Genomic DNA, 24,408 nt, shown 5'->3' with positions numbered 1-24,408 from the left:
AACTTCCTGTTTACCGAACACTTGCATATTTTTACACTATTAATATTATCCACTTGCGGCGGGGGTATCATCAGTGAGCAGTAGCTCGCAGTTTCACTTGTTATTTTTTATTTCTAAAGCTGTAACAAAATTTAGATTGTTCTTTTACAATGTTTTATGAATTTATGTTATTCCAATGATCAAGTTTAAATGTTGGATGATTGAGTACTAAAAACCTAACAGTCAAGACTTTATTGTCTGGCTATCTGAGGATACACCTGTCTAAAGTTCTTTTTATATGTTAACTTTAGTTCTAACTTATTAACTCAAGAGTTTGGTAACAAAAAAAATATATATGCGAATACCTGTTTAATTTTAGGACTGACATTTGATGAGAGAGACATTATCGAGGGAAGTTTTAGACAGGGGATCATCAAAGTTTTGATAGCCACATCCACTCTATCCTCTGGAGTAAACTTACCTGCACGTAGAGTGATTGTGAGGTCACCTACATTCCATGCTGGCAAGATCATTGATATTTTGACATATAAACAAATGATTGGAAGAGCTGGAAGAAAAGGAGTTGATACTGAAGGTAAATTTTGCATTAGAATGTACTCATTTATAAGTTTTTCAACAATACAGTTTATTGTTTAGGAGTTACACAGCTGGTATTCTTTGAATATGGACTTTGAGACATTTGATAAGATAGATTTTATTATTGTTAACAGCAGAAAGTGCAATTTGTTGTTGAATAAAAATAAAAAAGATAGATTTTATATGCTTTTGATAAAATTTTTGAAAAGTATTTACAGAAAATGAAATTGTACAATTGATTGATTTTTTCCCTTTTGTATAATTATATGTTAAACAGTCTTCACGCCTAACCACAAGTTCTATGGCATTAGCCTGTCAAATTACATTCTTCTCTATATGCCAACAGAATCCAAATTTTTTTATTTGAATCTGAGCTTTGGGCTTGTGGACTCAAAATATTGTAAAGGCTGTATGTATGATGTTTTATTTTTATAATTTTCAGGAGAGAGTATTTTAATCTGCCGACCAAATGAGAGGGATAAAGCTGTAACATTGATTTCCTCTTCACTACCTCCTGTACAAAGTTGTCTGGTCAGTAGGGAGGGACAGGAACTCAGCTCTAGTTTAAAAAGAGCAATTTTAGAGGTCAGTAGATTCATTTAATTGTACTGCCATAAATTTCCATTGAGTTGTGAGCCTTGCTCTTGTCCTGAAAGTCTTGCAGTGTCATGAAGAATAACAATGAATAAACACTGTTTTTGCAGCAGGTCAAGTGTGTGTAGGAATTTATCATCATGGATTGCAACATTGTACTACTTCTTTTCCATTTTCTCATTAAGTGAGTTTAGTCATCATGTTCTTAAGATGTTTAATCACATTTGATGGCTATATTGACAGCCAAAAAAAGCGATCAATTTTTGTGAGTAGAATAATATCAAGTTATTAAATACAAATGATGATTAAGTTCTACGTTTTGGCTCAGATTTTATTATTTGACTGTCAAAATAAGATTAAGAAAATAAATCATCTTGCCTCACTTTTGTTGTTTTTTTCTAAAACCCTTATAAACGTTGTTATGTATGTGACGTCATAGAAAACACTTTTAAAATAGAATTAAACTGTAAAAGACATTAATGATAGGACATTCAGTATTATAGATTAAAAAACACATAGCTGAAAGGGTGATAGAGCATTGTCAACCTTGGCTTTGCCGCAGTTGACAATGTTTTCTTGGAGTAACAATCTGCTCTATCACCCTCTCAGCTATGTGTGATTTATATATAGGGACAACTCTCCATAAGAGACCAAATGACATAGAAATTGACAGTTATAGGTCATTGTACGGCATTTAACAAGGAGAAAAGCCCATACCACATACTGGTTCACAGTAATGCATACTTAGACTAATATCTCTTTTAACCATATAGTGATTTTGCACATCTGATAACATTGATCGACTTGTAATTATCATTGTTAATCAAAAATTATAAAATTTATTTCAAACCATTTAAGTAACTTTTTAACAATGCAATATTTTCTTCCAGATTGTTGTAAGTGGTGTCGCCACTGTCCCAGCAGATGTTGCCTTGTATACTTCCTGTACCATGTTGTCTGCTGCTATCTCAGCAGACGACAATGGAAATGAGGACATGATTGCAGCTTGTATCAAATTCCTACAGGAAAATGAGTTTGTTTGCCTGCAAAAAGTTGCAGTGGCTGATGGGAAGGAAGAAGAAAGATTTTGTCCAACACAACTGGGGTCAGCTGTTTTAGCTTCGTCACTTTCTCCCCGTGAGGGATTGGTGGTGTTTGCTGAATTACAGAAAGCTAGACAATGCTTTGTCCTAGAAAATGAACTTCATATTATTTACTTGGTAGGACACATGACAAAACTGATAATTTCATATATTGAAATTGACCCTTTTATTTAAAATACAGTTTTGGAGTATAAAAACAATTTAACCCAACCTCTAGATGAAAAAAGATCATATAAAAGTAAAGGAAATGTTTGCATTTTTGTCGAGCCTGCAACTTTTGTTGCAGAAAGCTCGACGTAGGGATAGTGATCCGGCGGCGGCGGCGGCTACGGCGGCGGTGTTAGCTCACTTCTTAAAAGCTTTATATTTTAGAAGGTGGAAGACCTGGATGCTTCATACTTTGTATATAGATGCTTCATGTTACGAAGTTTCCGTCAGTCACATGTCCAATGTCCTTGACCTCATTTTCATGGTTCAGTGACCACTTGAAAAAAAAGTTCAAATTTTTTGTAATGTTGAATTCTCTCTTATTATAAGTAATAGGATAACTATATTTGATATGTGCGTACCTTGCAAGGTCCTCGTGTCTGTCAGACAGTTTTCACTTGACCTCGACCTCATTTCATGGATCAGTGAACAAGGTTAAGTTTTGGTGGTCAAGTCCATATCTCAGATACTATAAGCAATAGGGCTAGTATATTCGGTGTATGGAAGGACTGTAAGGTGTACATGTCCAACTGGCAGGTGTCATTTGACCTTGACCTCATTTTCATGGTTCAGTGGTTATAGTTAAATTTTTGTGTTTTGGTCTGTTTTTCTCATACCATATGCAATAGGTCTACTATATTTGTTGTATGGAATGATTGTTAAGTGTACATGTCTAGCGGGCAGATGTCATGTGACCTTGACCTCATTGTCATGGTTTAGTGGTCAAAGTTAAGTTTTTGAGTTTTGGTCTTTTTATCTAATGCTATATGCCATAGGTCAACTATATTTGGTGTATGGAAATATTTTATGATCTTTATGTCATTCGAGCAGGTTTTATTTAACCGTGACCTCATTTTCACGGTTCATTGCACAGTGTTAAGTTTTTGTGTTTTGGTCTATTTTTCTTAAACTATAAGTGATGTGTCAACTATATATGTTGTATAGAAGCATTGTTAGCTGTACTTGTCTGCCTGGCATGGTTCATCTGACCTGGACCTTTTTTTCAAGGTTCATTGGTCTTTGTTTAGTTATCTTGGTTAATGTTAAGTTTATGTGACAGTTGTAATAAAGCTTAGCTTTATACTTAGGACTATCAACATAATATCAATGATTAGTATAGAAGGCGAGACATTTCAGCGTGTGCACTCTTGTTCCTAATTTTGTAAATTTATGAGATTTTTATGGTCAGAATAAGTTAAGAATTCAAAATAATAAGTTTTAAAGGTTTTTTTTTGGTACAAAAGAGATACTTGGTTGTCAAATATTCAGGCTAATTTTTTCCATATTTTTCAGGTAACTCCTATTTATAGTATGGACTTTGGTAGCAGTTTAGACTGGTACCAATACTATTGTCTCTGGGAAAGCTTATCTGTTGGCATGAAAAGAGTAGCAGAGCTTGTTGGGGTACAAGAGAGCTTCATAGCGCGGGCCATCAGGGGAAGGATTCTGACCAAAACTGAGGCCCAGATGAGAAGTCTTGCAATCCATAGAAGATTTTACACATCTCTTATATTACATGATTTGGTACATGAGGTTCCTCTTCCTGAGGTGGCCAGGAAATATAATTGTAACAAAGGACAGCTACAGTCATTACAACAGTCGGCTGCTACTTTTGCTGGTTTGTATTGAAACATTAAGCATTTCTAATAGTATGGTTGTATTTTATGATATAGAGTAAGGAGGTGTGATTCGATTGAAAGACAACTTTCCACCAATCTTTAATGACAGGCAACTTTGTGTGGCAGTACATATGTTAACTCTAAATAATATGATGTTTGTTTAGCTTGACAGATTGGTTGTATTTTGTTGACTCCAAGCAACAATATAAGAATACATTGGTAGATTTACTGGTACTATAGCAAAATCTGGGGAGAACGTCATCAAAAGGGGCATGCTAAATGCTACACAATAGTAAAATGACTAGTTAAAAGTAAAAAAAAGTATGAAACATTTATTGCATGCAGAATTGAAGCAAGCAAATAGTAAGTAAACATTTTTGCAGAAAAGACATAGGTGAATCCCATTTTGTGTGATAAATTTGGTTGATGATATAGGAAATCACTGTAGCATAACTAGAGCGTGCTCCCTCTAAAGGCAGTCAGTGCCTCCATAGAAAATTTCTGAATCCGCCACTGAAAGAGGTATGGAAAAAGACATTTGATTAAAACAGATTGTTGATGGTAGAAAGCGCTTCCAAAACCCCTAAAAATGAACATGCTTTCTATGAATAATAATGCTTTCAACAAACAAAATACTACAAATGTACCATAGTAAATAAGACCCCATATATTCAAAAATAACCTTCTTTTCCGATGTACATTCAAATGGAATACCCTTCACAAGTTTGTACTATTTTTAGTTTACAATTATTGAACCAGTTTATATATTGTAGGTATGGTTACTGTATTCTGTGCACGTCTTGGATGGCATAACTTAGAGTTGATCCTTTCTCAGTTCCAGAATCGTTTAACATTTGGTATACAGCGAGAGCTGTGTGATTTGGTCAGATTGACATTATTAAATGGACAGAGAGCCAGGGTATTGTATAATGCTGGTTACCATACTGTGACAGCACTGGCTAATGCTACTGAAGTTGATGTTGAATTGGTTCTGAAGAATGCTGCCCCATTCCAAAGGTATTTTTTACTATTATAGAGAGCTATTAAGAATCAATTTACATGAGGTAGGATGAATGTTTTAATTTATTTGATGGTTGATAGCTTAAGATCAGCACCTTAATACAGTAGAACAGCTAATTTTCATTAGTGATTCATTTAAATTTGGCATATAGAAAATATTTTTAAGAATAAACATTATATGTCAATGTGTCGAAACCTTGTATGAATACTTCAACAAAATGAGAAAAACACTACTGGAAGTAGAAATCACTGAAAGTCAGCTAAAAATTTGTGGGGAAAAGTATTGATAAAATAATTTGGTTAACAGTATAAATGGATTAATCAAGAATCCAAGTTTAATCTGTATTTTTCAGCAAGAAACAGCATGAGAATGAAACAGAATATGAAGCAGCACAAAGACAGAGTAGTAGATGTATATGGCTGACTGGTCGTAAAGGTGTGACAGAACTTGAAGCAGCCGAGGCAATCATTAGTGAAGCAAAGTCAATCATACAAGAGGAACTTGGTGGTCTTGGAATTCAGTGGAAAAATGATCAGGATTCTGTCAATAAAACTCAAGGTCAAAACTCAAGGTCAAGCGTATTGGTGACTCCAAACAATTCGCACAATAGTTTAACACAGAAAAAGACATCAAGTAACAGTTTTCATAGAAGAAAAACAAGTAAAGGAAGACGGCGTTCATCTACAGGTTTGAAAAGACAGAGTTTAAAATCAGCAAATTCTAGTATAGCAAACAATGAGCTTAATGGTCAGACTGTTGTAAAACCACCTGTCTTAGAAAAGCAGGATACTGGAAGTAAGCTAAAGTTAACATGTTTAAATTTGAATGAAACAGATGAAATGTTAACAATGAAAAAACCTGACACAGTTGTAAGCAATACAAATAATGATGAAGCAAGTAAGACTGAAAGCTGTCGTCCATGTCAAATTGTACCAAAAAATGTTGACGTGGAAATTGAAAATGTGAGCAAAAATGTTGTAACGATACAAGCTGATGTACATCATGAAGTTGGTAAGGGTGAAGAAAAAATGCAAGTTGACCTTGACTGTAATTTGACTAATGACTTTGAAGATTTTTCACAAATAAGTTTTACAATTGGTAAACATTGTACAGATGTTGAAAACATTGACAATAATATAAATGATCAAAACTTTCTTCAGACTGAGAGATTTGAAAACCCTTCAAATGATATAACTGAAAAGAGAAATGGTCAACCAGTAGTAGAAAATATCAAATTAAACATTGAAAGTGAATTGCATGGTGAGTTCTCTGATGCACCTGTAGACAGTGTGAGTGATAAAAGAAAAATTGATGAGGTACAAGAAAGTGAAGATTTGTTCATTGGTTTAACCCAGGAATTTGAAGTGTCATGTCAGCCATTTGACCAACAGCAGCAGACCAATGAAAATACACTAGATAAACATTCAAGTAACTTAGACTTAAAACATTTATGTAATCTAGACAGAAAAAGTACCAGTAATCAGAAAATACATGTAAATAATGAAAATGGAAACTTTATAGAGTTGAAAAGAGATGAAAATACTGACAATAGTCATGATGAATTTGAAGATAGTTTCTGTGTAGACACACAAGTTGCTATGGAACTTTCCCATCATGAAAACAATTCTAAAAGCATTTTAGGGTACACTGAGGACAAAAAGGAAGGTAACATCATCAGAAATGGGAACAATACTAAAGCTAAGAGTTTAGATGAAAAGGGATTGCAAAGAAATTGTAATAATGAACTAAACTTAAGCGATGATCAAATAGTTGTGAAAACAAAGGACAAAGTGACACCAACAGTTGATTGTGATATTATTGAAATAAGTCCTGTTTCAGAACCACCATGTAAGACTGCTATGTCAGTCCTACGAGCAGCTACCCAAGATGCATCACCAATGATTGCTGACATTGAGAAAGATGATTTGCTTGATAGATCTGAAGTTTTAATTGCTGCTAGTAACTTTGAACGATGTATGTATGTTAATTCAGAGGACATATTTGAGGAATCGGGTCAGATCCCACAAAACGAATCCTACCAAGATTTACACATACCTTTTCAGAGTGGACAGGAAAGAATTTTTGAAGAGAATGAGAAGCAGCTCCCCAATGTTGTCTCTCAGTATCATAATTTGCAAGAGGACTTAGCTGTTGCCATGGAAATGGGAGATACATTTTCATCAACTTTTCTTGGTAATGACAACAATAAAAATCAGCAACTATTGGCAACTCAGAATAATGAACTGAGTGACTCTTTAACATTGTCAATGGTTGAGAAAGTTTTAAATGATGAATCACCTGTACATAAGGTTGGTAGTAAGAACAAGGATGAAAACCGAATTATTAGAAATTCAGAAAAGATGGCAGACGACAGTAAAACTGTCAAAGAAAAGAAAACAAACAGAAAACCAATGAAAAGTAAATTAAGCCCTGGAACTTTAGCATTTCTTGATAGCATGAATTCATTTTCTGTAGCTACGGAAATTTCATCGGAAGGAGATAAAAATGAAAATCAAAATGACAAAAAATTAAAATCTAAAAATATTAAAACAAGTAAACCTGTAGCAAGCCTTTCAAATTCTAAGAATGGTAGAAAATTTTGTAGTAATGGAAATACAAGTGTAGAAAATGACCTGTTGCCCCCAACACCACCAGAGAAAAATGCATCGTTCATGTCACCTCATTTGACCCCAAATAAGTTAAAATTGACAGCTAGGAAAGGAAAAATAGGAAATATGTCTGCAAGATCAGTTCTGCAGGAGGAAAATACAACAGCATCAAAGAAAGCAAAAACAGCTGATGTGGCATCAGATTTTGAAAGAATAAAACATCAGATTTCTCAAGTGGATGATGAAGATGATATTTCAGATTCTGAAAAAGACATTGATTACACGGAAAGAACATTTGACTTTGAACCAGATCTGTCAGGAATTACATCTACACAAAGTGCACTTACTGTAATAGATGTATGTGCAGATACAAGACTGTTTGATACTTTTAGGAAGGAATGGTCAACAAAGATGAAGTATTCTGTGTCTCTTGCCTGCGAGAGAAAGAAACCTGATCTTCCAAAAGGTGGAGGTATAGGTGGGAAGTTCATCAGAGGAAAAGAGAAAGGTGATTATTATTTCATTACTAATTCTATCATTTTGAAACTCTTCATGATTTTTTTATCATATATTTGTGACATTATAATCAAATATTTGACTTTGTTGTGATCACTTTAATCTAGACTTACCAACAATGATGTCAAAATGTTAGACCGAACATTAATCATGCACATATTTGTTTACCTGAACTTCTTTAGTATAATTCTCTTTAGGTTTTTAAAAAAAATATTTCTTAGGCTTTTAAAAAAGAACAAAAATTATGGGCATATCAAAATGACACTAAGTTTTAACATTTGTTATAAATAATGTTGATTAGCAGCAGATAGAACCCAATTGCATCTTCTAAAAATATTTTGCATTCATCAATTCAGAAAAGGGTAAGTGCAGGCTCATTTTCAAAGTGCATGATATGTAAACCATACATTATGGATACTAGCCACCATTAAAGACATATTTGTGTGTTTACTTGTTATATGTTTAAGTGCTCTACTAGTATTTGACATTTACTAAAATTTCTTTTATTAATCATTAATGTTGATTAGAATATAGGATTTCCATATGGAATATTGATAATAAAAAATAAACAGATAGTATATTTAAGGCTAAATAGCCATATTAAATGTTTCTTCCTACTTACCCAATTTGACTTCTGCATTTATGGCGGGAAACTATTACTTTGAGTTTTTCTGTATTTTAAAAGTGGTCTTTGTTTCTGTAGTTGTAACGATCAGATTGTACATTTAGTATATTTAGTCTGATTGAAATGATTTTAACGTATACTATTTTTAATCGTTTTTTACATATTATATTCCAGTCCAGTCAGTTGAAAAGATTGATAAGAATGAAGGATTTGCAGTTGATGGAACAGATCTGATCATTGTCGGTCTGGCCGTCTGTTGGGGGAACAGAGACTCTTACTACATCTCATTTAAAGATGAAGATACAGAAAGTAAAACATTATGGTGTTATTAAAATGATTCATATATTTTGCATTTTACCTTGTCTGTCAATGTTTAAGAAATATCTTGCAATAATTACATTAGATGTAGGTTTCATTATAATACGTTATTCTGATTGGCAACACTGCAATCTCGCGTTATTCCTATAACAACTTCATTACACAATAAAATTTATCATTCATGATGACACGAGGTCCCACAATAAAGTCCACAGGTAAGTTAAATAAAAATGGATAAAATGGATAAAAATCGTGTTTTCATGATCCTAGCAAAAAATGTAATTATAAGTATTGAATGCTTCCTTTTGTAACTTCATAGGGTTGTAAAAGCGTTGACCGTGCACACAAATAGAATGAAGCGCTTCCGCTTCATACAAAATGTTCTTTGGTCAACGCTTTTACACCCCAATGAAGTTACAAAAAGAACCATTCAATTCTTACTTAAATTGATACTTCTAGTAACCATTAAAATCAACCAATTTTCTTTTAGAAAGAAGCAATCAACACTATCTATATATCAACAATAGATGTTTTTCTCATCTTAAAGTGGAACACTTTGGACTGATTGTAATTACCAACTTTTCCTTTAAGAAGGCTCGAGGGTACAAAATTTCAGAAAAGTTAAAAAAAAAAATTTCATTACAAATTTTATTTATTACTTCATTAGTTGTTACTTATGGTACAAAAATCATCCCAAAAAATCAATTCATTTTGGTGCCAGATAACTTTTAAAATGTATATATCATTGAAAAAGATCCAAATTATCTCCCTTTGGTGCAAAAATGCCATTTTTCAAGGGCATTGAAATTGAAATATATTTTTTAACTCATCGGTGACCTATATTTTTTATTATTTTTTTCAAATAAGCTGTACTTGAACTAAATTTGAGCGATTTCTGTAATTTATATCTTTTTTTAATTTCGATATTACCTCTATTTCTTCTATTAGTTCAACAGAAAAAAGTACCTTTACAAAAATGTATGCTTCTTTCGAAGGCAGATTGTGAGCTTAAATGAAAGGTGACCCCATTTTTATGCCCCGTTTATGGGCATTATGTTTTCTGGTCTGTGCCTCCGTTTGTTAGTGCGTCCGTTCGTCCATCCCTCTTCAGGTTAAAGTTTTTGATTGAGGTATTTTTTGATGAAGTTGAAGTCCAATCAACTTAAAACTTAGTACACATGTTCCTTATATTACGATATGATCTTTCTAATTTTAATAACAAATAAGAGATTTTCTCCCATTTTCACGGTCCATTGAACATAGAAAATGATAGAGCGGATGGGGCATCCGTGTACTAGGGACACATTCTTGTTTTATTCTATATTTCTATCAAGTATATGATAAAAGTTCATTTATAGAAAAATATAGCGAAATCCTATATTAAATAACAAAATGATTTATACCCCCCAGTGTTGTTAATAAACAGCTGTGTAAAAAATAACCATCATGTAAACTGAAGACAAAAAGTTTGAGATATCAATTAATAAATCATTTTAATAACAACAAAACCAAGTGGGCCTCAACAAAAAGGATAAAAGTGTCTTACAGTCATCTCTATTGCATAATGAACTCACTGTTAATTTTAGATAGTTTAGAAATCCTTGTAAAAAGAATCTTTTCGCCTATGCTTATTAATATATATTTTAGAAGTTTTTCAAAATGTCTATCTTAATTTTAATGACGAACATACAGTGCAATACCATTATTCACTATTTGGTTTTTTTCTAATCCATTTTCAGAATGTCAAGATGATTCTTTAGCTCCTGCTCCTTCAGATGAATCAATTACAACAGAGGTAAAATTAAAGGTCATTCAGTCTGTTATGGAGAAAGCCATGTATAGAGGCAAGGTCAAATCCTTAATGATGTTTGACAGTAAATCTCAGTACACAACACTAGTTAGAGGGTGTGGCTTAATTCCAGCTGGGAAAATCCAGGATCCAAAAATAGCCTATTGGTTGTTAGACCCAGGAGCCAAGGAGAAGAACTTACATGGAATGGTACACAACTATCTACCAACAGAAGGAGGGTTGTTAGAAGGTATTTTTATTCTTCGATAATATACATTGACATTCCAGCATTTCAGTGAGATACATACACAGGAACTTCAATTAGTTGATTTAGAACTTTTAAATTGTTAAAATGTTGCTCAATCACCACGTGGCAATTGTTTATTTACAATTTCTTCATTTACATGTGGTCAACTTAAAGGCATGTTTTGATTTGATGCCGCCAGTTACACATGCAACCAATTAAAATCATTCCTTCTTAATTCAGCAATTCTAGCTTAATCTGCCAAGGGTGGGGAGGAGGGGCAGGATCATAAACCTCAGCTAGTAAAGATGTAAATACCAACAACTGTACATTTAGACTTTTCTCTATTTTCAGGGATTGGTGGTGGGATAGGCTATGGTAGTATTGGACTGACTCCTGAGAATCCAGGATCTGGGAGGTTTAGAGCCACAACAGAATCGGTCCTTACGCTACACGTAATGGATTATTTTCTCAATGTTCTACAGAAGGAGGAATTACTGACTACATTTTTGGATGTAGAGATGCCGTCCATTGTTACACTGGCTAGAATGGAATTGAATGGTTTTGGTAAGTGTCATTAGTGGAAGGATATACAAGAGTGAATTATTGATTTTAAGGTAAAGTGCAGGGATTGCTTTCTCATTTTTTACTACTATGGCCTGCTTACCTACCAGTTTACCTATACATGTACTGTAACTCCCTCCTTTGTCAGGAGAACCAACAATCTTATGACTTTGACTGGATGTTAGTATTAAAGAAATCACTGATAAAAAAGCTAGATATATTTGAAAAGTGTTGGTCCATATTTAAGACTACTATTGCAGAAATACTGAAGGAATTAAATAAATACTGTTTCTCCTTATATTGGAAAAAGTTTGGTGTTTTTCAGGGTACAGTGAAAATGAGTGTGAAAGTCAGATGAACATTATGTTAGCTAGATTATCATCATTAGAAGACCAGGCATATCAACTTGCTGGACATCCATTCTCATTAACTGCTACTGATGATATAGCTCAGGTAACATATACAATTATACAATTTAAAATTGACATGAAAAAATGTAGGTTATAAGGGTAAGAAGATCAAATAATAATGAATCTGATGGAGTTATCTCCCATGCTTGATTTTATGTTAAATTCTGTTTTTTGCCAGTTTCTATACATTTGTACACTATCATGGCAGTCATTTTTATTATTTGCTGAAACAGGCAGTAATTATAAACCAGTGATATTCTGTCATTTAATGACAAACTTAGTCTCTTACTATTACTTAGAGTGTCAGGACATCCATGACACAAAGTCAATACATGCACAAAAAGTGCTTTTATTGCTGTTTTTGTTCAGGAATTCTCAAAGTTCCAGTGAGGCCTTCAACAAGGACAAACAAACTCTCACTTCAGTGCAAGTTTAAGATGGCCCATAGCACCAATTGAGTAAATTCTTTGCAAAATAATTCAGGTAGACTTTGTAAAATGTTACACCACCAAATTTAGCCAGGTAAAAAATATTTATGCATTGGACAATATTATCATTGATATGTTTTATTGGAATACTGTATTATTCTAGTTAAAAAAATATGTTTATAAATCCAGTCTTTATTATAGGTTTTGTTTATAGAATTGCAACTGCCACCTGATGGTGACCCATCAAATGTAGGTCAATTACGTGGAAACAAAAGAGCAGTAGGTCAAAGGAAAGGTCGTGGTAGAGGTACACTTAGTACTTCAAAGGAAGTTCTAGAAAAATTAAAGCCCCTTCATCCACTGCCCAGTGTCATTCTGGAATGGAGAAGAATAAGCAGTGCTTTGACAAAGGTTGTTTATCAGTTACAGAAGGTTAAAGTTCACAACACACGAGCAGATATGTATCGTATATTTTGTGAGACTCAATTTCACACAGCTACAGGCCGAGTCAGTATGACAGAACCTAATTTACAGAACATTCCCAAAGATTTTAAGATTAATTTACCAGGTAAGATTAAATAACATTAACATCCTTTTAAATTTTTATTGTCTTGCTCTTCTAGACTCAGAAGGGGGATTAAGAGTTTAACTTATAGTATCCATACTTCTAAAGAAAGAAACCGATTTCATAAAGCCGTATCTCCTCTGAAATAATACAAAGTAAGAAATCTTCTGTAATATGACGTATAAATGTACTTCCAGTAATACCTTGAAAATGATCAGAAAAATCACCAAAAAAGTCCACACCAAACTCCTCTGAAAAAAAAAAATCCAACACATAATCCAGAAAAGAATAGCTTTAAATATACACATAAAATTGAGAAAGGAAATGGTGAATATGTCAAAGCGACAACCACCCGACCATAGAGCAAACAACAGCCGAAGGCAACCAATGGGTCTTCAATGTAGCGAGAATTCCCGCACCCGTAGGTGTCCTTCAGCTGGCCCCTAAAATATGCATAATAGTACAGTGATAATGGACGTCATACTAAACTCCGAATTATACACAAGAAACTAAAATTTAAAATCATACAAGACTAACAAAGGCCAGAGGCTCCTGACTTGGGACAGGCGCAAAATTGCGGCGGGGTTAAACATGTTTATGAGATCTCAACCCTCCCCCTATACCTCTAGCCAATGTAGAAAAGTAAAAGAATAACAATACGCACATTAAAATTCAGTTCAAGAGAAGTCCGAGTCTGATGTCAAAAGATGTAACAAAAGAAAATAAATAAAATGACAATAATACATAAATAACAACAGACTACTAGCAGTTAACTGACATGCCAGCTCCAGACCTCAATTAAACTGATTGAAAGATTATGTCTTCATCATATGAATATCAGGTACAATCCCTCCCGTTAGGGGTTTAGTATCATACTATCATAAAATATATGAGAAGAACATAACCCGTGTCATGCCAACAACTGTTTTTTTAGAAATAAATGTGTTTAGTTCCGATGCAAAGACCCTATCAGTGAATCAATGTTAAAGCCAAAATATGCAATCTTTAATGACCTGACAACAGTATCGTAACTATATCCCCTTTTAATAAGTCTATTTAAAGGTTTTGTTAGTTTCTGAGGAGAATACTGACATTTTTGTGCTTTATAAAGAATATTTCCATAAAATTTTGGATGTGAAATACCTGAACGTATAAGATGTCTGCATGTTGAGTTATATTTACGAATTATTTCCTTATACCGGTGATAAAATTTAGTAAATGTTTTGACCAGTTTGTGATATCGAAAACCCTGGTGTAATAATTTTTCAGTAATACATAAATTTCTCTCGCTAAAATCTAATACATTGTTACATACACGAGCGAATCGTACAAGTTGAGATATATAAACACCATAAGATGGTGACAAGGGAACGTCACCATCTAAAAATGGATAATTAACAATAGGAAATGAAAAATCATCTCTTTTATCATAAATTTTTGTATTAAGCTTCCCGTTTATGATATAGATATCAAGATCGAGGAAAGGGCAGTGGTCATTGTTATCATTAGCTTTATTTAAAGTAAGTTCTACAGGATAAATTTCTTTAGTATACATACTGAAGTCAATATGCAATTGGTTCCTTTTGTTAGAAATAAATTATGTTATGATGTGTAAAAAGAACCGATTAGATTTAATGAATTTTTTCCTGACCTTTTTAAGTTTTTTAAATAAATCATTTTTAGTTGAAGTGATTATTCATGGTATCACATACTTTACCGAACTAATTATTCAGTGATAATCATAATTTATCTTGTAGATGTTATAGGAGAGAGTCCTACACCAGAAAAGGGACCCCCTACAGGTAGAAAAATAAAAGGAAAACTAAATCAGATGAAGAGTGCTTCAAAATCAACAGCAAGAGTTGAAAATGTAAACAGAAATAGTTCATATTCTGTCAGCATGAGACATGCTTTTGTCCCATTTAAAGGTACTTAAAATTATTATAATAAATTGAATAAACAGACAGAGAAAACAAGAAATATGAAAGATGTATCTTTTATGTTTTGCAGTAAAAAACAAGAATGTGTCCATAGTACACAGATGCCCCATCCGCAATATCATATTCTATGTTCAATGGACTGTAAAAAAGGGGGAAAATCTCTATTTGGCATTAAAATTAGAAAGATCATATCATATGGAACATGTGTACTAAGTTTCAAGTTGATTGGACTTCAACTTCATCAAAAACTACCTTGACCAAAAACTTTAACCTGTAGCGGGACAAACGAACGAACGAACAAACAGACGTACGACCCCACAGACCAGAAAACATAATGCTGATAAATGGGGCATAAAAATGCAGGTCATTAATCATGTTAATAGCAGTTATTAAACGAACTGAGAATCCTTGGCTTCTAATGAATTTGCACATCATATAACATTATTCTATTAGCCCTTTCAACGCTATACACAGCATATGCCGCGATGACATACGCCGTCCGCCACTGCTATTCGCGGCATATGCCGCGATGACAACGGATTTTTCATCAGGACTCTTAAACCATTCGGTTTTCATTCCGGTCCTCTCTAATTTTTCCTTGTATGAATCGAGGATATGCAAGGTCTCATTTGCGCTTGAAATCCCGGCAATTTTTATTGCAAAATCATGCAGTAGAAGGAAAATTGAAGGAAAATAAAAACAAATATTTTGACAAATGCAAATGGCGGAAATCGGAAACGAAGCTGTAAATATGGAAATATTTCAGCATTTCTATGGCGAAACTGACAACGAGGATTAGTTAAAAGGTTTCTTGTTATCTCAATGTGTTTATTACATTAAATTCGTGTGGAAAATATGATTTGATCGATCATTACGAGAAATAGAAAAAGGGGGGAAAACGGAGGTTGACTGAAAATTTTGAGGACGGAGCTACTGATTTGTGCCACGATTACATAATACGTTGAGTATGGTGCAATACGCTACGGAATCGAGCAATTGGTGTCTTCTTTATAATGTGGCAGATGAAACAGCAAAATAGATGAAGACTAAAAGTAGTTTTTATTCAAAATTCAACACAAATGTAATAAATTACACCTTTTACCTGTTAATTACCTGAAAATGCAGGTACCTGATAAAAATTTTACTGAAAATAACTGCCTAACATTACAGTTCATACTCTCCTGAGCATTTTTCATGCAATAACTTTCTCTGTATCTCTTATAATAAAAAAGATACAGCAGTTTGAAAAGGAATATACTGTTCTAATGAATGAACACAAAAAAATGCAGCAGCAGCAGCCATTTTTCTATTTTTTTGTGTAGCGTTGAAAGGGTTAGAAGTACAAATTCTGAAAAGAACCTAATAAGAAAGATTATTATTAGTCATTGACAATGACCACACTGGAGTCTTGCATAGGTGTATTCAACCTATGCCAACATTTGATAGATATATATTCAACATATGCCTACAATCAAAATACAATAGGTGTTGTCATAATTTTTTTTAATATATAGTAAAATTTACTCTTTAAAAATTAAAAACAAAAATGAAATATTAGCAAAATTGTGTTGTTGTAAAAATGAATGAAATAAAAAAAGACAAAATTTATAGAATAGAACACTTGATATATGCAAAATGTGTTGAAGTAAATACTAAATTATAAATAAACTAAAATACACAAACTTGAACACATAATACTTACATAAGTGTTATATAACCCCAAAATAATACACCTGCTCTACATTTTGATAAGGTGAGCTGGGAATAGTTTACTATGGACATGTATTTTGTTTATTCTAGAAATAACCTATTATTGAAGTTTTTAAGTTTTTTTTATATTAGTGAATCCTGGCAAAATTTTTACACCTCCCAATATATTAAGTGTAAAAAAAAACACATAAAAAATATATTTCTACCTACATACTATCCTATCATATTATTCTTAAGAAGAAACAATTACTGTGGATTCACTATTATTCATGGGATAACAATTTTTCATGGATTTCAGGGATACCAGTGAACCACGAATTTAAATATTCAACAAATTTCAAATTTTCTATAAGATTGTATATAAAAAAGAAGATGTGGTATGATTGCCAATGAGACAACTATCCACAAAAGACCAAAATTACACAGACATTAACAACTATAGGTCACCGTACGGCCTTCAACAATGAGCAAAGCCCATACCGCATAGTCAGCTATAATAGGCCCCGATAAGACAATGTAAAACAATTCAAACGAGAAAACTAACGGCCTTATTTATGTAAAAAAATGAACGAAAAACAAATATGTAACATATAAACAAACGACAACCACTGAATTACAGGCTCCTGACTTGGGACAGGCACATACATAAATAATGTGGCGGGGTTAAACATGTTAGCGGGATCCCAACCCTCCTTCTAACCTGGGACAGTGGTATAACAGTACAACATAAGAATGAACTATAAAACTCAGTTGAAAAAGGCTTAACTCATCAGATGGACAAAAATACAAGTGATACAAGTGGACGTGGCCGGGTATGCAGACTTTGGCAAAACCACGAAATCAAATATCCTTGAAAATGCAAGTTTTCCCCCAATCAATGAAAATTGCTACCCACGAAAATAAATGAATATACAGTAACACACAAACCTTTGTGTTAAGCCTAAATTATTTTTGTTCTTTGTTAACAGGTGGCATTTTGGTAGCAGCTGATTATTCTCAGTTAGAATTGAGGATGATAGCACACTTGTCTAACGACCAGAAGTTGATCAGAATTTTAAATGAAGATGGGGATGTGTTCAAACTTATAACAGCTCAATGGAAAGGGATTTCTCCGGAGGAGGTTACCGCTGTAGAAAGACAACAGGCTAAACAGGTAACTTTTGAAATATAGGTGCATGGAAATTAGAACTGATTATGATAAAAATTGATTTTGGAAATCTTTCTGATAGATATCTGCATTTCTTTCAAGTTTGTCTTGACTTTTTCTTGCTTCCATTTTCAGTAGGTAAATATATCAAGGAGCAAAACTGTAATAATTGTAAAATTGTATTGGTCAAGTCTTTTATATAGTCAAAAGAATTTAAATAATGAAAGAATTTTTATAAATGCCATACTATTTTTAACCTTAAAAACATCAAATACTTTTCCAGAAAATTAAAAATTATAAGACAAAAGTGACAGGCTATTTACTGGTTTCAACTTTAAATGCCACCGTGTCACTATATGTGTGTCCGAAAATTATTTTCTGTTCTCTTATTTTATTTGCCTTAACCAAATGTTATGAAACACAAAGCTTATTACCTCAAAATACAGATCAAGATCCAATTTGGAAGGGGTCACTTTTACCTTTCTCAAGTTACTATTATACCCTTTATTAAGTTTTATGCTATCAAGGTGCACCATCTGCATCTGTGTCCAATTGACACATTCTCCATTTATTTTAAAATTCAAATTCAGCCTCTTCAATGTCACTGTTAGCTTACACTAATAAACTAGTGTGTTTTAATTTGTATAAATTGTTTTCATTCTGAAAAATACATGAAATTAACCTACAGATGTGAACAAACAACAATTAATCAATCAAATGATTAGGCAATCAATCAATCAAATACACAAGTACAAAACAAACACATGATTCCACACACAAAACTGTTGCATGTGTACACAAAGGATGAATATAGTGTAACCTGCCTAATCTGATACCTGAGTAGTCTAATATCCTGCTTGGAAAACACCTTTTTCTAGTCTATAAATATGCCTATCCTTGCAGAAAAAACCTGAGTATTCCTACACCTACTAAATTGGACAATTTTTCTGGTCCCCCAGTGTGTCGGATAACACAGGTTACACTGTATCAGTAACACAGGTTACACTGTATCATTAACCCAGTGTGTCGGATAACAAAGGTTACACTGTATCAGTAACCCAGTGTGTCGGATAACACAGGTTACACTGTATCAGTAATTTAAGGCTGGTTCTGAGTATCTGCATATTTCAATTGTTTTGTGTTTTTTATGAAGTTTATTGTGCTACATGTATTACAGGTGTGTTATGGTATGATTTATGGGATAGGTGCAAAAGCTCTGGGTCAACAGTTAGAAGTGGATGAAAATGATGCTGCTGTATTTATAGAGACATTTAAAGCAAAATACCCAAGTCAGTATTGCCATTTAACTTAAAAATAAAAAAAATGAAAATTTACACATGGACATATATCTATTTTAAGGAAGTTTGCTACTTTTATTTTTTTGTCGCAGAAAGCTTGACATAGGGAAAGTGATCCGGCAACGGCTACGGTGGCGGTGACGGTGTTAGCTAACTTCTTAAAAGCTTTATATTTTAGAAGGTGGAAGACCTGGATGCTTCATGTTACGAAGTTTCCGTCAGTCACATGTCCAATGTCCTTGACCTTATTTTCATGGTTCAGTGACTACTTGAAAAAAAAGTTAAGATTTTTTGTAATATTAAATTCTCTCTTGTTATAAGTAATAGGATAACTATATTTGGTATGTGCGTACCTTGCAAGGTCCTCATGCGGGTCAGACAGTTTTCACTTGACCTCAACCTCATTTCATGGATCAGTGAACAAGGTAAAGTTTTGGTGGTCAAGTCCATATCTTAGATACTATAAGCAATAGGTCTACTATAATTGGTGTATGGAAGGACTGTAAGGTGTACATGTCAAACTGGTAGGTGTCATCTGACAAATTGACCTCATTTTCATGGTTCAGTGGTTATAGTTAAGTTTTGGTGTTTTTGTCTGCTTTTCTTATACTGTATGCAATAGGTCTACTATATTTGGTGTATATAATCATTGTAAGGTGTACATGTCTAGCTGGCAGTTGTCATGTGACCTTGACCTCTTTTTCATGGTTCAGTGGTCAAAGTTTAGTTTTTGAGTTGTGGTCTTCTTTTCTAATACTATATGCAATAGGTCAACTTTATTTGGTGTATAGACATATTTTATGATCTATATGTCAGTCGTGCAAGTTTTATTTGACCTTCACCTCATTTTCATGGTTCAGTGGTTATAAATAAGTTTTCGTGTTTTGGTCTGTTTGTCTTAAACTATAAGCAATAGCTATAGGTTCACTTTATTTGTTGTATGGAAGAATTGTTAGCTGTACATGTCTGCCTGGCATGGTTCATCTGACCTTGACCTCATTTTCATGGTTCAAAGGTCAATGTATAGTTTTCTTGGTTTATGTGAAGTTTATGTGACAGTTGTAATAAAGCTTTGTATTTAGGACTATCAACATAATATCAATGATTAGTAATAAAGAAGGCGAGACATTTTAGAGTTTGCACTCTTGTTGACTTTTTGATATATATTCAGAATCCTCTAGTTTTATTCATGAAGTATCAATAAAATTTGCCAGCTGAAGTCATTTTTTGTTTTCATAATTTTTATTAGATATAGTTTAAAAAGACATTTTTGAATTTTTATGAAATCTCATCAACCTTTAATAAATTTGAAAAGAAAAGTTGCCAATGTTAAATGTATTACAAAAAATAGAAACAAATGATTTATGCCATATTTTCAACTGATTATATCTCAAAAACATAGACACAGACCTTTCATTTTTTTCTGACTTTTAATTTTCCATATCTTATATATGTTACAGTAAGGCTTAAATTAAAATATTGTTTGTTTGCAGTTTACCGACCGACCCTTGAAAATCCTCCCGACTGTGAAAATTTTATTGCTTTAAATTTGAAGAAATTTTTTTTAATACTTCTATTGACGCGATCCGGAACTTTGGGTCCTTTCCGGAAATGATTTAAAGTCTGGGTCAATTACGCATTTCAAGTTCGGTTTTTCTTAGCTTCCCGTCAAGCGTTCATGTGACCATTTAATGATAAAGCACATGGAAATTGTTTACAGGTATCCATGAAGTCACGGAGGAGTACTTTCGCTGTCGTCTCGTGTCAATTTTAAGACAAATAGCAAACAAAAAAGTTTATTAGTAAACTGTTTATACAGATTCAGGCACATGTAATGATGTGTGATGATATCATTGACGATGATGCAGCGGATATTCATAACTGACACGATAACCATTCTGTCTCAAACAAATCGGGTACAGAATCTGTGGAGCCTGACTTTATGGAACCAATTTCAGTGGTTAAAAAATTCGACAGCAGCTTGAAGTATGGCATATTTTCTACAAATCGTTGTGAAGACGACAAAGATGAAACCACTCCTCCGTGACTTAAATCTTCATGGATATCTGTAAACACGCCTGTACGCAGGTACGGAGGAAGGGCTCATTTGAAATGTTAATGGATATAGATCATGCCAAATCAATAAGAAGCAACCGTAACTACACAAAGATGTAGAGAAAATAAATGGTTAGCTTGAAAAATAAATATACTCTCTCTATATTAAATCTATCTTCGATTGCAATGAGTATGCTCCTTTAGGATAAGGGGGGCTGCCCCACTCATTTCAATTATTCTTTCTTACAATATTAAATATACCCAAACTGTGTGGCCTGTGTGAATTCAATTAAAACATGTCCTTAGGAGCTATGCTGCCAATTTTTTTTATGCATTAAAAACATTTCAGTACAGGCCATTTACTTTTAATGGGGTGCTATGGATTTCACCCCAAACTAGATTTCTTTGGTTTTTATTAAAGCCTGGCAAAAATATAACCTTATCACATATAATTAAATATTGTTAGAAGTATGAAAACAGTCGAATGTCTTAATACTTTTTTTTCAAGTTGGCTTTTTTTCAATTGAGGAAGATTCAATGGTTATTTTTTTTTATTAAAAATACACTCTTTAATACATTGTCTTATAAGTCTTTAATATATACATTTTTCTGATGAAAATACTCTACTCATGAAAACATTCTAGTCAAGAAGCATACATGTCTGAATATATTTCTTTAAAACAGTTCTAGTCATAATGACATTCCTTGTTTATAAGTGTTTAATAATTATACCATATTTTATGTCATAAATTGGATAATGACACTATGTTAAAGTTTCAGTTTTGGTTAAAAAGTTTTTTATCTGAAAATGCCTGTTCATTTGATGTTGGTTTTCAGCATGTCCAGTGTTTGTTGTTTTAAAATGTTTTTTTTTCTTCACAAGAAACTTGGTTTAGTGTAACTGCTTGTTTAAACTGTATTTTGGCTGATAAAATAAAATATTTTTCCTACCTACCGACCATTCAGTCTGAAGGTACAGTCGGAAAACTGCAAACAAACATATTTTTAAGGTTGGCCTAAATAGGTGAAATTAGGAATTACATGTAATTACTAAAATTTAGGAATTACATGTAATCCCCGATGTACTTAGTAAATACAAGTAATTCCTGAAACGGCCCAGTTATTACCAGTAATTACTAATTTTAAAATGAATTTTTACACCTATTTACTAACTGTTAAAACAATGTTGTAATATGGTAAGCTGATCAAAAGTTATGGTAATTCTAGCTATATATTCTAAAATATGCAGAGCAATATGGTTGATGATTTTTGCACTTGCAAGTAAATAATTAGACCTCATTGAATACGTATTCATGTGACCTCCAATTCAACACCTAGCTGGAGATAGGTTACCAATGTATTCAGATTTAAAATTGTAAGGGTTTCGCAGAACCCAGTATCTCGCCTACTTTAGCTGTTAGTCACAGGCTCAACAAAAAAGTGCTGTAAGAAGCTTCTGTCCAAATTTGGTTAAAATCCAGGATGGTTTATGAAATCTAATAAATGTTTTAAAAAAACTTTAACCGGAGAGTGTATGTAATGTTAACTGGGGGAAAAAACCAAGTCCATTTATAAGGAATATACGAAAAGGTTTTTTTTTACAAACTTTACTTCTGGATATTATCTTATGATCATAAACAAGCTTATGTCCAGCATTTGTCCAGGTTTGGTAGAAATCCAGGATATTCTGAGAAAGTTATCAAAATTTTAAAAACTTTAACCACAATGTGAATGTAATGTTAACTGGCATATAAGTCCATTTATAAGTAAAATACGGAAAAACTTGATTTTATTTTCACAAAATTTACTTCTTGAAAATTATCTCATAATTATAGTTAAGCTTCTGTTCACGTTTGGCAGAAATCCTGGATAATTTAAGAAAGTTAACAAATTTAAAGACCTTTAACCACATAGTGAATATTTGTGGATGATGATGACGACAGAATTGTTTGCTCTGTCTTCCAATTCACAACCACTAAAAGTGTGCCTTATATTCATTAATCCTTAATTAAGTCAGCCCTAAAATACTTACCCTTTACTTTCTTATTTTGTATCTTGGATTATATCTTTAATTTTAAAACAAAAATATCAAGTTAGCAAATAGCTGTAAAAATGACAAAGAAAATCAGTGAATACCAGTAATCACTGAAACAACTAGTAAATACATGTAATTACTAAATTGACCAGTGATTACAGGTATTTACTGAAATGATTAGTAATTACGTGTAATTCCTAATTTCACCTATTTACTGTAACATATATACTACCAGTTTATAACAATCTTTTAAAAAGCTTGTGATTTTGAACCAGGAGAAACCACCCTAAAGGCAATTTCACACATAGAGAAGACTTCAGTAAGGATATTTCCTTATTACCCTTAACCTTTATTCATTTCAAGTTTTATATACATAGATTTTGCCAGATCTCTTTGATATTTGGCATTAACATAAATTCACTTTCCAAAACCTTTTAACAATACTCCCTTTTGTTAGAAGAGGAAAGTTAAATGTAAAGTATTTCATGAAAGATCTGAAAATTTGTAGTTGATTTTGGTTGAAAATGGATGCATTTCACACCTTATATATATGGTAGATAATATAAGAATATTTGTTTTCACTGTACTAATTTTTGTCGTGGTTGCAGACAAAGTGCAAATCCTAATGATAGTTTGGTAATTGATAAGCAGTTGATGTATGGGTAGGTGTAGTAAAAGAAAGGTTCCTGTTTCTATTTAAATTTTCTTTCTAATAATTCAACATTTAGCCATCATGAAACTTTCTAGAATACAAATAAAAAAGATGTGCATTTAGGTAAATAAGATTCAAGATTCAAAAGTTTATTAAAGTCTCACCACATACATACAAGTATAAATGCAATATAATATCAAGTACCTAATATAAAAATTTAGAATGCATGTGCCATTCTTAAAAGAACTATGAGAGACTGTTATATACAATTATAGACAACAGAATTAAAACATAATTTTGTTATTTACAGAAAACATAAAAGTGCAATATCACCATGCACATTCAAGGATAAAACCTGATACATGTACATAATAAAAATAACA

General features: G+C 32.8%; 1 protein-coding gene across 2 annotated transcripts in view; it reads left to right on the top strand.

The window, feature by feature from the left end:
* Positions 1–24,408, top strand: part of LOC143047759 (DNA polymerase theta-like) — a 58,716-nt gene that overhangs the window by 23,911 nt on the left and 10,397 nt on the right. Inside the window, exons 11-24 of one of the 2 annotated variants that reach the window (XM_076220999.1) lie at positions 359–574; positions 1,019–1,161; positions 2,061–2,390; positions 3,774–4,098; positions 4,873–5,116; positions 5,473–8,237; positions 9,045–9,179; positions 10,928–11,227; positions 11,576–11,788; positions 12,111–12,238; positions 12,825–13,191; positions 14,946–15,116; positions 17,807–17,991; positions 19,163–19,274. In XM_076220999.1, coding sequence (XP_076077114.1) covers positions 359–574; positions 1,019–1,161; positions 2,061–2,390; positions 3,774–4,098; positions 4,873–5,116; positions 5,473–8,237; positions 9,045–9,179; positions 10,928–11,227; positions 11,576–11,788; positions 12,111–12,238; positions 12,825–13,191; positions 14,946–15,116; positions 17,807–17,991; positions 19,163–19,274 — 5,634 coding nt within the window. The remainder of the gene's footprint in view (positions 1–358; positions 575–1,018; positions 1,162–2,060; positions 2,391–3,773; positions 4,099–4,872; positions 5,117–5,472; positions 8,238–9,044; positions 9,180–10,927; positions 11,228–11,575; positions 11,789–12,110; positions 12,239–12,824; positions 13,192–14,945; positions 15,117–17,806; positions 17,992–19,162; positions 19,275–24,408) is intronic. The other variant, XM_076221000.1, reaches the window with a different exon arrangement.

Source organism: Mytilus galloprovincialis, chromosome 10 (assembly GCF_965363235.1).
Source record: "Mytilus galloprovincialis chromosome 10, xbMytGall1.hap1.1, whole genome shotgun sequence".
Lineage (NCBI taxonomy): Eukaryota > Metazoa > Mollusca > Bivalvia > Mytilida > Mytilidae > Mytilus > Mytilus galloprovincialis.
Note: the sequence above shows the minus strand (reverse complement) of the source record. Positions and strands in the feature narration are given on the sequence as shown.